Source organism: Podarcis muralis, chromosome 14 (genome assembly GCF_964188315.1).
Source record: "Podarcis muralis chromosome 14, rPodMur119.hap1.1, whole genome shotgun sequence".
NCBI classification, from domain to species: domain Eukaryota; kingdom Metazoa; phylum Chordata; class Lepidosauria; order Squamata; family Lacertidae; genus Podarcis; species Podarcis muralis.
The window spans coordinates 1,199,975-1,214,438 of record NC_135668.1 but is presented as its reverse complement, the minus strand read 5'-3'; the positions used below and the strand labels follow the sequence as shown (position 1 = coordinate 1,214,438).

Genomic DNA, 14,464 nt, shown 5'->3' with positions numbered 1-14,464 from the left:
AGAGACTGGGCGATAGTTGGCCAAATTGGCAGCATCTAAAGATGGTTTTTTAAGAAGCGGTTTGATAGCCGCCTCTTTCAGCGGGTCTGGGAAGGCTCCCTCACAGAGAGAAGCATTCACCACCCATGAAGCCCATCGCCCAGCCCTTCCCAGCTAACTTTTATAAGCCAGTATAAGGATCAAGGAGACAGGTGGTTGGTTTCACTCGTCCAAGCAGCCTGTCCACATCCTCGGAGGTAACAGATTGGAATTGATCCCATGCAACTTGACTAGACAGGACTCCAGCACTCTCCCTCCCCAGCCCTGCTCCCACGGTGGAGTCTACCTCTTCCCGAATCTGAGTAACTTTATCCACAAAAAACTTTGCAAAATCATTGTAGGAGATCATGTGGCCCGTACTAGGCCCCAATGTAGCAGGTGGTTCCACTAAATTGTGAACCACCTGAAAGAGTCTCCTGCTGCTGTTTTCTGCAGATGGAATAGAGGCGGTGAAGAAAGTCTTCCTACCCGTGATCACTGAGATTGGTTGTCCCAGTGCATCCCCCCTGTGGAACATGCCCCAGCCATTTTGTTGGCTGGGACCCACTCCCCGGCAGCCCTCCCCTTAAGAACAAAATAAAACTCTTTTAAAAAAAAACACAATAAAACAATACTAACAAAAAACTGTAAAAATTACAAACACATCAAAATCAAACAAATTCCCAAGCCCAACCAAACATCCATCCCACCCACCCCACCCCAAAAAAAAAAAAAAATTCAAAAGGGAAAAAGAAAATTTCAAAACATTTTAAAAAGAACTCTGCACCCCTCCAAGTCCTCCTGGACAGCAGCAGCAGTAGCAGCAACCGTTCTTATGAGGCCTGTCAGGCCCCGCCCTGGGCCAAGTGGTGAGTGGCAGGAGCGGGGTCCTTAGGCACTCACGCAGGAGTCCTTCCTATGCACTGGAGATTGCTGTCCATTGGGATTTGTGGGGTGGAAGGAGGAGAGGCCAACAGGATGTGGAGCCAGAGCCAATGACAGGCAGAACCAATTAATAGTTTTGTCCCAGTCTTCCTCCCTACTGCTGAGATGTAAAAGGGGCAATACTGAGATCAAGGAGGATGGAGCTGGCAGACAAGGCAAGCCCCTTGACTACTTGTAAGTAGGAAGGAAGGCAGGTGGGGCTGGCTGAGGGCAGGCTGAGGTTGGTGGGGCAGTTCCCCCTGCCCCCCAGTGGGCCAGCCTCCACTGTTCCTATCAGTAGTCATCAAGACCAAATCTGGTAACCATTTGGCAGGAACACAAATGATCAGAGTTGCCTATATTCTGTATGTACTCCAGGTATGCTAGCTTTCCATGTATGGAAATGAGGACCTGGTGCTCAATTTGCCATCCCAATGGCCTCTGGTTCTCATCTCTTTTGAAATAAAGACAGTGTCTAACATGTGGGGTGGGAAAGTGTGAAGGCATATAGGAACATAAAAATAAACAATGCAAAGAAGATGCAAATAGACTTAAATAATTTATTCTGGGCACCAGATTTGGTAAATTGGGGAGATGGTGCAGTATACAGAAGCCCCCAGCAGTTGCCAAGGCTATTAACACTGATACTGTCCGTTTCTTAGACTGTACCTCCCAAAAGAAGTTTGCATCCATACATCCTATATAAGCCAAGTGCACTGAATATGCTATTGCTACTTAACATATTTTAATAGATTGCCAACATAAAAAAAACTTTTTTTGCAAGTCCACAAGTGCAGGTCAAGCAAAATCTTTAGAAACAGCCTCTACAAAATTGGGGGCCGACATTAAGATGCCAATGGTACAAATTATTGTGAAGACCGAAAAAGCCATCAAACAGAGGCGGTCCACAACAGAAGCAGCAAACTTCCATTCATTGCAAATGGCTTCTGCCTCATCCTGGTCTCGGAACCGGTTGGCAATATATCGGACCTCCTCTAGGATCTTTGCCAGTTCTGGGTCAGTTTCAGACGGATGTCCACTGTGAAGGAGGTTGTCTTCGTCAGTCGGGGAGCAAGTCATTCTCCCACAGATCACACCGGAATCAGTGGTAGGGGTGCAATGGACACCTTCCAGGCCTCTGAAGCCTATGTAGAGCATATTCCCATTACTGGATTGCTGCCCACTCACAGTGTTTACATCTATGCTGGACATACTGCATCGACGCTGTTTATGCTGGCATGCTGGTCGCACTTTGTCCTCCCCTGGTCTTTTCATTCTCAGGAACCAGGCACACCAGTTGAGAAGGATGATTCTGGTCTGGGAAAATGTATAAAAACACACCATAGCTATTATATCTTGGAAGATATCTGGCCCCTTGCATGTTACTTGCTTGTCTAGCAATGGCAAGGTCATTGACCAATGAGCCCTGTGCCTGCACTCCACTCTGGTTCATACATTCAGTTGGGGGCTAGCACTACAAGAGTGTGGAGGAGGAGCAGTCTTTAAAGGGGAGCCCAAAGCACAGTGGAAGAGCACATTCTTAGCATGCAGGAGGTGCCAGGTTCAATGCCTAGAATATCCAGCCGAAACAGGGATGGGCACCTGTGGCTTTCCAGATGTTGCTAGATAACTTTAGGAAGAAAGTCAGTGCTGTTGGACTATGAAATGGACTACTGTAGAAGGTGGTGGACCCTCCTTCACTGGAAGTTTTTAAATGGAGGTTGTATGGCCATCTGCCAGGGATTCTTTAGCAGTGATTCTTCATTGCAGGACATTGGGCTGGATGACCCCTGGGGTCCCTACCAACTCTACAGTTCTATGATTCTTTCCATCCCTACCTGTGACCCTCCAGATGTTATTTGACTCCTGCTTCCATCAGCCAACATGGCCAATGGTAAGAGATGATGGGAGTTTTAGTTCAGCAACATCTGGAGGGCCACATGTGCTAGTTACATGACTAGCCAGTCACATGAAGGCCAGCTTACACAATTCTCCCCTCAAAAGAGTGAGGGAAAGATCATATTAATTAGGTACACACTTGGATGGCCCAGATTGTACTGGATGCTACAAAAAGGCTCCTGTTGCTTCTCTACTTCTTCTACTGCCAAACTGTCCTAGCTGAATGTATGAGCAGGGCTGGCCCACCCATGAGGCAAGATGAGGCAACCACCTCAGGCAGCAGGATCCACGGGGGCAGCAGATTCCAATTTAGATCTTTCTCTCCCCTCCCCGCCCCGTTCCTGATGTAGTTCTTCCCTCACCCTTTCTTCCCTAGTGAGGAGAGGGGCTCCATTTTGGGGTCCACCTCAGGGGCCAAAATGTTTTTGGCTGGCCCTGTGTATGAGCCAGGGTCTTGTGAAATCAAACCTCCCCATTGGCTTCTGAGCCACACATGTGCAAAGTGTCTTCCAGATAAACTACTTTACAAAAACCTTTTTGTTCAGTTACAGATAGGTAGCCGTGTTGGTCTGCCATAGTCAAAACAAAAAAAATTCCTTCCAGTAGCACCTTAAAGACCAACTAAGTTAGTTCTTGGTACAGTATGAGCTTTCGTGTGCATGTGTGCATGCACACGAAAGCTCATACTGTACCAAGAACTAACTTAGTTGGTCTTTAAGGTGCTACTGGAAGGAATTTTTTTTCTTTTTGTTCAGATCTCTCTCTCTCTCTCTCTTAAGACAATAATGTCTAGGCTTTGCAATTTGCCCAGTTTCCTCCTGTTTTCATCTCAAACTCTCCAAAATCAAAATACTGTTTTCAATCAAATTTAACACACTATTTTTAATCATCTTCAGTTTTGCATTTTTTATTGACAGTTCAAACTCTCTCGGTGCAGGAATGTTTGAGAGCTATTCTTAAACCAGATGTTGGGGCTATATATATCACCTAATGCAAAAAAAAAAAAAAAAAAAAAGATCTCACAGAAACTCATAAACCACTTTTGAATATCCTGTCTTCATCCTCTCTACTGTTTGTTTGTTAAGAAACTACCTGGTGATTAGCGAAATCAATGGTCCATCTTGCCTAGCACACTCAGCCCTGACTGGTAATAGCTCACAAAGGTCTCAAGCAGAAGTCCTGAGATCATTTTTATGGGAGGGCATCATGATGGACCTTGATGCCTTATTCCATACAGCCTAACATACTGCCTTTCATTTGACAACATAGAAGGAGTATGTATTTAAACATAGTGAAGTCTGAAGACACAAATGCATACATATGTTTGTTTGGGATGAGTAGAATCTGCTCCAATGGCTGAGATCTGACTGCAGTTTGAAGCACCTCCAGCCACTTCATAAGTAAAGATTTTTAGAAATGTTTTTTGAAGTTAGAATTATAGGAGACCAGGGACCAGGCAGAAAAATCCAAGGTTCAGGTCCCCTGAGCCACTCACTAGCAATGCTCCTGACCTGTTGCCTCCAGAACTCCACCTCCCATCATCCTTGACCATTGGCCATGGTGGCTGAAGGACCACAGGTCCCCCATCTCTGATGTATGGCTGAACTATGCTTGCAAAGACATATGTGTTATCAAACCATTTCCGTTTGCTGCCTCATCCAACTAATATATGGGGAACAAGAATGACTTGCCTGCTCCTGTAGCAGGACTGTGATCTGCAGGGTTTCAGTTATATAGAGACAGGGAGGGGAAAATATGCATCATCTGGGCTCTTACCCACTTGGGCATTTTCCCCCCATCTGGATCATGGTGGTGATACTGCAAAACGATCACGGTAACCACAACTGAAAGTCCGACAATAATCATGGTGCTTGCAAAATACTGTGCTGCAAATGGAGAGGAGAAGAAGATGAAGAGGAGGAGGAGGAGGAGGAGGAGGAGGAGGAGGAGGAGGAGGAGGAAATAATGACCAGGTTATGGGGAGAATTTAGGCTGCAATGCCACTTCAAATAGCTGTCATTCACCTAATAGTCTAACATTGTAGTCCAAACACTGTTGGACTACAACACCCACCCATTCCTGGCCATTGGCCATGCTGGCTGCGGACTGATGGAAGCTTGAGTCTAAGGACAGTCTGGAAAGCCATGGGAGAGAGGACAGTGCAGTTGGTACAGCATGAGACTTAATCTCAGGATCATGGGTTTGAGCCCTACATTGGGGAGATTCCTGCATGGCAGGGAGTTGAACTAGATGACCCTTGTAGTCCCTTCCAACTCCACAAATATTGGATAGCCCTACATCCTGGATCCAAAGGATGGAGTGCACAGAGCCCCCTGTGGATATGGGCATTTTATTCTATCCTGCCAGAAAGTAAGCACAGGATGAGTGCAAGACAGGAAATACTTCTGCACATGTGCAGTATTTAATTCCTTTTATTTATTTATTGCATTTATACCTCACCTCTCCTCCAAGGAGCCCAAGGTGGTGTCTCTGGTTCTCCCCTTCTCCATTTTATCCTCACAACAAATCTGTGAGTTGGGTTAGACTGAGAGGCAGTGACCCAAGGTCACCCAATGCGGATTTGAACCCTGGTGTAACCACACTGACTCTCTTTTTATAGAATGAATGAAGAGATTAGAAGCCCCTACATGTTGGAGGCTCTGGGTCATGGCAGTAGAATTAACCACTTAATTGGCTACCAGCACCACAGCATAAACCTTTTACTTTTAAGCATTGTAATTTCTTTCCTCACCGAATATTTGCCAACTGTGCAATTTCCTACCCCAAAACAATAAGCCAAGACTTCTAAACCAGTAAATCTACTGAACACACACAATTCCTGATCTATATTATTGTGGCCTTGTTGCAAGTTTGAATATAAAATTGCTCACTGAACATTAATACTGCTGTTACTCACCTATTAATGGCACTGAATCAGATGTCGCTGGCATAATTTCGGCCACCAGGAGCATAAACACTGTGAGGGAGAGTAAAACGGTGATTCCTGAAAGGCAAAGTATTGGTATGGAATCAGGACATAAAGGCACTCTCGGGGTTGAGGAAAAGAGGAATGAAATTATTAAGAGGCTCACATACTAATGAAAATATGTATTTCTTCCCCTACAAGGAAAGGTTGCAGAGCTAGGGGCTTTTTTATTTAGAAAAAAAGGCAAGTAAGAGGTGACATGATAGAAGTTTATAAAATTATTCATGATATATAGAGAGAAGATAAAGAAAAGCCTCACCCTCTCATATAACACTAGGACACGTGGGTGAGATCCTGTGGTCAGAAATAGTCAAAGAGAAGGGAATCCAAGAAGGATGGGAGTTTCTACAAGGAGAAATATTGAAGGCAGACAATTCCAAAGGCAGACAATTCCAACAAGAATGTGTAAGAAATGGAAGAAAGGGGAAATCACAAAAGAGGAGTAGACACAACTAGCCAACAGTTGCAAAGTGAAGGTCAGGCTGGCTAAAGCTCAGAATGAGCTTGCAAGAGAGGTTTAAAATAATTTAAAAGGTTTCTGTGGCTATGTTTGAACCAAGAGGAAGAACAAGCAAGTTGTAGGTCCTCTGTATGGAGAAGATGGAGAAACGCTATTGGGGGACAGAGGGAAGGCGGAACTGCTCAACACCTGCTTTGCCTCTGTCTTCACCCAAAAGGAAAGTGATGCCCACCCTGGTGATAAGAGAATAAATGGTGTAAGGAGGGAGCTGCAGCGCAAGATAGGAAAAGAGGTGGTAAGAGAGCACTCAGCTACTTTAAATAAATTCAGATCTCCAGGACCTGATGAACTTGATCAACCTGATGAAGGAGCTTGCGGGTGTAATCTCAGAGCCTTTGTCTATGACCTTTGAGAATTCTTAGAGAACAGGTGAGATCCCTGCAGACTGGAGGCTGACAAATGTCCCCAACTTCAAAAGGCGGGAGGCAGAAAAACCAGGTAACTACTGACCGGTGAGCTTGACATCAATACCATAAAATGTCCTAGAACACATAATTCAACAGTCAATCTGTAAGCATTGCTGTGGTGGCTGTGGATGACTAAGGATGCTGTGATGACTAAGACCCAGCATGGGTTTCTCAAAAACAAGTCATGTCAGATGAATCTCATTCCTTTTTTTGATAGAGTTACAAGTTGGGTGGATATGGGGAATGCTGTGGACATGGTGTATCTTAACTTCAGTAAGGCTTTTGACAAAGTCCCCCCTGAGGAAGCTAGTAAAATGTAGGTTGAACGAGGTAACTTTTAGGTGGATTTGTAGCTGGATGACTGACTGAACCCAAAGAGTACTCATTAATGGTTCCTCACCATCCTGGGGAAAAGTGACAAGTGGGGTGCTGCATGGTGGTGTCCTGGGCACGTTGTTGTTCAATGTGTTTATTAAAAAGACTTGGACAAAGGAATTAAGGGAATGCTCATGAAATTTGCAGATGACACCAAACTGGGAGGGGTAGCTAATAATGCAGAAGACAGAATCGGGATTCAAAATGACCTTAACAGATTGGAGAACTGAGCACAAGTTAACAAAATGAATTTCAATAGGGACAAATGTACAGTTCTGCATTTAGGCAGGAAGAACCAGATGCATAAATATAAGATGGGGGGCACCTGGCTTGCCAGTGGTACATTTGAAAAGGATCTAGGGGTCTTAGTGGACCACAAGCTGAACATGAGTCAACGGTGTCATGCAGCAGCAAAAAAAAAAAATCCAATGCTATTCTAGGCTGCATCAACAAAAGCCTAGTGTCCAGATCAAGGGAAGTAATAGTACCACTCTCTTCTAACTTGGTCAGACCACATCTGGAATACTGTGTCCAATTCTGGGCATGCACCACAATTTAAGAAGGATGTTGACAAGCTGAAATGTGTGCAGAGGAGGGCAACCAAAATGATCAAGGGTCTACAAACCAAGCCTTACGAGGAGTGTTTGAAGGAGCTGGGTATGTTTAGCCTGGAAAAGAGGAGAATAAGAGAGATATGACAGCCATCTTCCAATATCTCAAGGGCTGTCACATGGAAGAGGGAACAAGCTGTTTTCTCCTGCTCTGGAAGGCAGGACTTTCTGACAGTAAGAGTTGTTCAGCAGTGGAACAGACTCCCACAAGTGGTGGTGGACTCTCCTTTCTTGGAGGTTTTTAAGCAGAGGTTGGATGATCATCTGTCATGGCTGCTTTAGCTGAGATTCCTGCATTGCAGGGGTTGGATTGGATGAAACTCTACGATTTTATGATTCTATGAGTTGTTGGAGGCTGAAGGGGCAACAGGATTTGGTGAGCAAGGAGAGCCTGTGACAGAGAGCAGTTCTGACTCAGAGGCTGAAGCAGAGGTGGGGGTGGGGCACAGGCTGCAGAAGAATACAGATTGTCCTACTGTGACAAGCTCCCCTCCCCACTTGTCTCCAAGGACACACAGAGTGATGCACAGAGTGGAACAGAGATTGGAGATGCCCTGTTGAAGTTTGAGACTGCTTGGGAAACTTCTGGCAAAGTAGGAGGCTTGGAGGTGGGTGAAGGTGGGGAACCTCAGTCCTGGCAACTGCTCTACTGGGGCAATACTTGCTGGGATGTATTGCTGAGTTGTATGCCGTTTCTTTGAATAAAGAGTTAGCTTCTTGGAGAAACTCTTGTTTCTTGCTTGCTGACCTGCATCTGACTCCAGTCCTGACAGCAGGCTTCCTTTGTTTCCTATATGTGCAGCCTTAATTGCATTACTACTACTACTACTACTACTACTACTACTACTACCACTCTTAAAGAAAACTTCATTAGATCCCTTAGACCTATCCAATTACTGCCCAGTTTCAAATCTTCCATATATGGGTAAGGTAATTGAGAGAGCGGTTGCTGAACAGCTTGGTAGGTTTCTGGAGGAAACATCGGCTTTAGATCCATTTCAGTCTGGTTTCCGTCCTGGTTTTGGGACCGAGACGGCTCTGGTTGCCCTAACAGATGATCTCCGTAGACAACTGGATCGAGGCGGGTCAGGACTGCTGATCCTTTTAGATTTGTCAGCGGCCTTTGACATGGTCGATCATGATCTTCTGGACCACCACCTCGCAGACGTGGGGATACAGGGCATAGCCCGTAACTGGCTGTGCTCTTTTATCTCTGGTTGGGGACAGAGGGTGGCCTTAGGGAGGGAAATGTCATCGCGACATTCCTTGGTGTGTGGAGTGTCGCAGGGCGCAATTCTCTCCCCGATGCTTTTTAACATCTTTATGTGCTCCCTTGCCCAGATTATCCGGAGCTTTGGGCTGGGCTGTCACCAATATGCTGATGACACTCAGCTCTATCTGTTGATGGATGGCCACACCGACTCAGCCCCGAACACACTGACCAGATGCTTGGAAGCTGTGGCTGGATGGTTTCGTGGGAGCCTATTGAAACTAAATCCTTCGAAGACAGAGGTCCTATGGCTGGGTCGGGATGGCATGGGGATGAAGGACCAACTCCCTTCTCTTGCGGGGGCCCAATTAGTGCCATTGCCTTCCGTTAAGAGTTTGGGTGTAATCCTTGACGCCTCCCTTTCCATGGAGGCGCAAGTTACAGCAACAGCCAAGGCAACATTTTTCCACCTTCGCCGCATCAAGCAGTTGGTCCCTTACCTTTCCCGCCCCGACCTGGCCACAGTGATCCATGCGATGGTCATCTCCAGGCTTGACTACTGTAATTCGCTCTACCCGGGGCTGCCCTTGAAGCTGTCCCAGAAACTCCAGCGGGTGCAGAATGCTGCAGCGAGGCTCCTCACGGGGTCCCTGCCATGGGAGCATATTCACCCAGTGCTTTTCCAGCTGCACTGGCTCCCGGTGGAGTACAGGGTCAGATTTAAAGTGCTGGTTTTGACCTTTAAAGCCCTTCATGGCCTAGGACCCTCGTACCTACGGGACCGCCTCTCCCGGTATGCCCCACGGTCCATAAATAGTAACACCCTAGTGGTCCTGGGCCCTAAGGAAGTTAGATTGGCTTCAACCAGAGCCAGGGCCTTTTCAACTCTGGCTCCGGCCTGGTGGAACGCTCTGCCTCATGAGACCAGGGCCCTGCAGGATCTGATTTCTTTCCGCAGGGCCTGTAAGACAGAGTTGTTCCACCTGGCCTTTGGCTTGGAGCCAATTTGATTCCCTCCCTCTCTTTCTTTTTTTCTTTCCTTCTCCTCCTGCATTGAGGCTACATTTTATTTTAATGTTGTAATATTTTAATGTTGTATTTTAATTTTGTTTTTAAGTTGTAATCATTCAACTTGTTTTTATTATTGCTTGTAAGCCGCTCTGAGCCCGGCCTTGGCTGGGGAGGGTGGGGTATAAATAAAAAAAAAATTATTATTATTATTATTATTATTATTATTATTATTATTATTATTATCATCATCATATTCATTATTGACTTGGAAAGAGCCCAGAATGTTTCTCCTCCCTTCTGTGTATTTTTGTAGGGTTGTGAATTGTGACCTTTGGCTCTTTTTTTTCATTGCTCATCACTTGCACAGGGAAAGATGCCAATGTGAGCCATCTTTTGCAGATGTGTCCTTTCCCAATAATAGCAAACAAAGCAAGAACAAAAGTTTAACCCTGAACAAATGCCCATTGTTGTTGTTGTTTAGTTGTTTAGTCGTGTCCGACTCTTCGTGACCCCATGGACCAGAGCACACCAGGCAATATACTGTGCACTAATGCTTCAATTTAATTTAAATGCGTTTCGTAAATTCCCAGAATGAAATTCTCAAGAGTGTAAGTATAAACAAAAGCAGTCAAATTAATTCGTTGTTTAGTCGTTTAGTCGTGTCCGACTCTTCGTGACCCCATGGACCAGAGCACGCCAGGCACTTCTGTCTTCCACCGCCTCCCGCAGTCTGGTCAAACTCATGCTAGTAGCTTCGAGAACACTGTCCAACCATCTTGTCCTCTTTCGTCCCCTTCTCCTTGTGCCCTCCATCTTTCCCAACATCAGGGTCTTTTCCAGGGAGTCTTCTCTTCTCATGAGGTGGCCAAAGTATTGGAGCCTCAGCTTCAGGATCTGTCCTTCCAGTGAGCACTCAGGGCTGATTTCCTTAAGAATGGATGCGTTTGATCTTCTTGCAGTCCATGGGACTCTCAAGAGTCTTCTCCAGCACCATAATTCAAAAGCATCAATTCTTCGGCGATCAGCCTTCTTTATGGTCCAGCTCTCACTTCCATACATCACTACTGGGAAAACCATCGCTTTAACTATATGGACCTTTGTTGGCAAGGTGACGTCTCTACTTCTCAAGATGCTGTCTAGGCCTGTCATTGCCCTTCTCCCAAGAAGCAGGCGTCTTTTAATTTCGTGGCTGCTGTCACCATCTGCAGTGATCATGGAGCCCAAGAAAGTAAAATCTCTCACTGCCTCCATTTCTTCCCTTTCTATTTGCCAGGAGGTGATGGGACCAGTGGCCATGATCTTCGTTTTTTTGATGTTGAGCTTCAGACCATATTTTGCGCTCTCCTCTTTCACCCTCATTAAAAGGTTCTTTAATTCCTCCTCACTTTCTGCCATCAAGGTTGTGTCATCTGCATATCTGAGGTTGTTGATATTTCTTCCGGCAATCTTAATTCCGGCTTGGGATTCAGTACTTTTATTTTTTTACAGAATAACTGTTTCTCTACAATATATTTTTGAAAGTTATTTGTTCACTATGGATTTGGACACTTCTTAAAAAACCAGAAGCAAATTTTACATGATTGTTTTTGAGATCAAGAAGCAGGCTTTCTTCTATGTTGGGATACGGTTGGATGCCATTTTGAACCAAGATGATGGACTGGGGCTGTGTATACACCATACATTTTAAGCATGACTCCTCCCCCCCCCAAAAAAAAAAAATCCCTGGAAACTATAGTTTACCCCTCACAGAGCTTGAAATCCCAGACTACAGCTCCCAGGATTCTTTTGGGGATGTCATGTGCTTTCATGGTATGTACACAGTTTGATCCTTTCAAAACCTGCAATTTTTGAGGGGGCGGGGAGGCTGCTGTTCTTTTCCTACATCTATATTTTCCTGGGTTCATTGCTGTTGCAAGAAGTACCTGTGGGGCACTGAGAGCCTGGGATTGTTTATTTGTTTGCTTTTTTCTTAAATTCAGCCACAGTAGACTTTTAAAAAAAGAATTAAAGCTTCATGTAAGTTATAGAGAGAGAGATGATATAGATATAGATATAGATATAGATAGATATAGATATAGATATAGATATAGATATAGATATAGATATAGATATAGATATAGATAGATATAGATATCTTCCATTGCTCTGCTATAATGATGGTGGTGATGATGATGATCGTGATAAAAAAAATCCACACGAAGAGCTCTTGTGAACTCCACAATGAGAATTCTAGACAATTGAAAGGCCTATATCAGAGGCCTGTGGTCTTTGGAGGACAATTACAAGGCCTCTACAATCCATCACAGAGATGTAGAGTGGGAAGGTATCCCAAGGGTAATGCACTTCAACCCCCTGCAATGCAGAAATAATTATAACCAAAGAACCAAATCTCTTCCCATCTGAAAGTTATTCCTATTGTTGAGCCCAAACCTCCTTTCTTGTAATCCATTGGTTCAGGTTTTGCCCTTTGAAGCAGCAAAAAATAAGCTTGCTACATCTTCCATATGGCAGCCCTTCAGATATTTCAAGATAGTTCACCTCTCAGTCTTCTCTTCTTCATGCTAAACATACCCCGCTCCCTTAATCATTTCTCATAAGGTTTGGTTTCCAGACCCTTGATCATCTTGGTCATCGTGCTCTGCACACCTTCCAGCTTGTCAATACCTTTCTTAAACTGTGCACGCACAGCTGCCAGGGAATTTTGAGGAGGTCCCTTCCTTGAAAAAAATTGGGGGGCCCAATGGCACACCTGCCCACACCCACACAGCCCTCTCACACCTTCCCCTAATTGAAGGCGGTTGCAGTATCTTGACTTCTCCTGTGGTGGGACTGAGTGGCTGTGCAAAGAACAAACAGCAGCACCATGTTTCTGGGTCAGAGGGGGCAGGTGGTGGAGGTACAGGGTGCTGCTATTGCCTGGGTTTAGGGTTAACAAGGCATGGAATTGGGTGCAGCCAACATCATCCTAGGAGAGGGAGGGGAGACACTTTATGTCTGTTGTCCCTACTCAGCAACACATCCCAATACATTAGCAGAAAAATAGTACAATATCCCTCATGAGGGTGGGGATACTTGAAAAATGTCTAGCCAAAATTCACGCAACAAATGGATGAATTTAAAATCTGCATTAGAACTACAGACACATTTCCTTCTTTTTAAAAAATGCAAACTGGTGCAGAAATGTAGTGAACTGAACTTCAGAATGGGGGGGGGGATGAAAGCGAAAGAAATTGCATTTGACAGATTCATCCATCCCATTTCTTGGGCACATATACAGTCTGCACTGCAGTATCCCTCCTTCTGTGATTGTGCCATGAATAGGTTCTGTCCCCTTTTCATTCATCTTCCTTCTCTCTCTATCCCTGGGCCATGCATTCTGTGACTTCTTGAGAGTTTCCACTTGTAACTACTTTCTCCTTGCCAGAAACTGACTGTGACATTTAAGCTGAAAATGCATGCAAAATAGCTTTGCTTATAAACAAATAGAATAATATGTTTACCGAGTGAAATCTTCTCCCCAGAGTCGGCTGGAAGCAGGAAAACGAGAAGGGCAAGAGCTGAGATCAGCACACAGGGGATGAGAAGATTGAGCCCATAATACAGAGTCCTCCGTCGCATCGTCACCGTAAAGGTCACATCTGGATAAGGCTCTTTGCAACAGTCATAGAAAGATTCGGTTCTTTTCCCAGGAACACCTGTGGGGGTGGGACAAAAGGTCTCCTGTGAATTTCACCAAAGCAATTACTAAGAAAAGTCTCCCAGGGTTATTGCTGAGAGCAGATGTGGGCACCTCATGGCTCCCAGGCCATCTGTGGCCCTGGCAGAACTTCACTGAAGCCCACATGGATCCTCCAGCCGCCCCTCTGTTACCACCAACATCACTACCTGCTTCCAAAGGTTGCTGCCTCCCCATTCAGGGAGCTTAGCAAAGGACAGCAACTGATACAAATAAATGATTATCTGTCATCAGAAATTATCGTTCTCCAGCCTACCAAATACTGCTTTGGTTGTGTGATACTGGCACCCTGTCTGGTAGCAGCATGATTGTGATGGGGATGACAGTGTGTGTCAGGAGAGTCATCCCATGTGCTTCCCCCCACATGTAAAACTGCTCTGCCTCCCATCACTCCACCAAGCAGAGGTTTAGCAGCTGAGGGAGCACATCTGTAAGGGGGAAGATAAGGCTAGCAGTGACTACTAGCCATGATGACTATGTTCTGCTTCCACTATTGTCGGTGGCAGGCCTCTGAACACCAGTAACTGTAAATCACAAGTAGGAAGAATGCTGTTGCCTTCATGCCCTGCTTGTCTGGCATCTAGTTGGCCACTGTGAGAACAGGATGCTGGACTAGATGGGCCATTCAGCAGGGTTCTTCATATGTTCTTAGGATGATGAAGAGGTAGCAGGGCTCCCTGCATATCTCCTTCGTGTGTGTGTGTGTGTGTGTGTGTGTGTGTGTGTGTGTGAACCCAGGTCCCACTCACTGCCGACTCCAATCATAG

At 45.3% G+C, this 14,464-nt stretch overlaps 1 protein-coding gene across 4 annotated transcripts in view; it reads right to left on the bottom strand.

Annotated features, from left to right (window-relative positions):
• Positions 1-1,488: 1,488 nt before the first annotated feature.
• The window catches only part of LOC114584732 (neuronal acetylcholine receptor subunit alpha-7), a 93,670-nt gene continuing 80,694 nt past the window's right edge, over positions 1,489-14,464 (bottom strand). For all 4 annotated transcript variants that reach the window (XM_028706782.2, XM_028706781.2, XM_028706783.2 and 1 more), the window contains 4 exons: positions 13,462-13,656; positions 5,759-5,845; positions 4,618-4,727; positions 1,489-2,259 (listed from right to left, as the gene is read on the bottom strand). In XM_028706782.2, the coding sequence (XP_028562615.2) occupies positions 1,741-2,259; positions 4,618-4,727; positions 5,759-5,845; positions 13,462-13,656 (911 nt within the window). In that variant the 3' untranslated portion in view covers positions 1,489-1,740. The remainder of the gene's footprint in view (positions 2,260-4,617; positions 4,728-5,758; positions 5,846-13,461; positions 13,657-14,464) is intronic.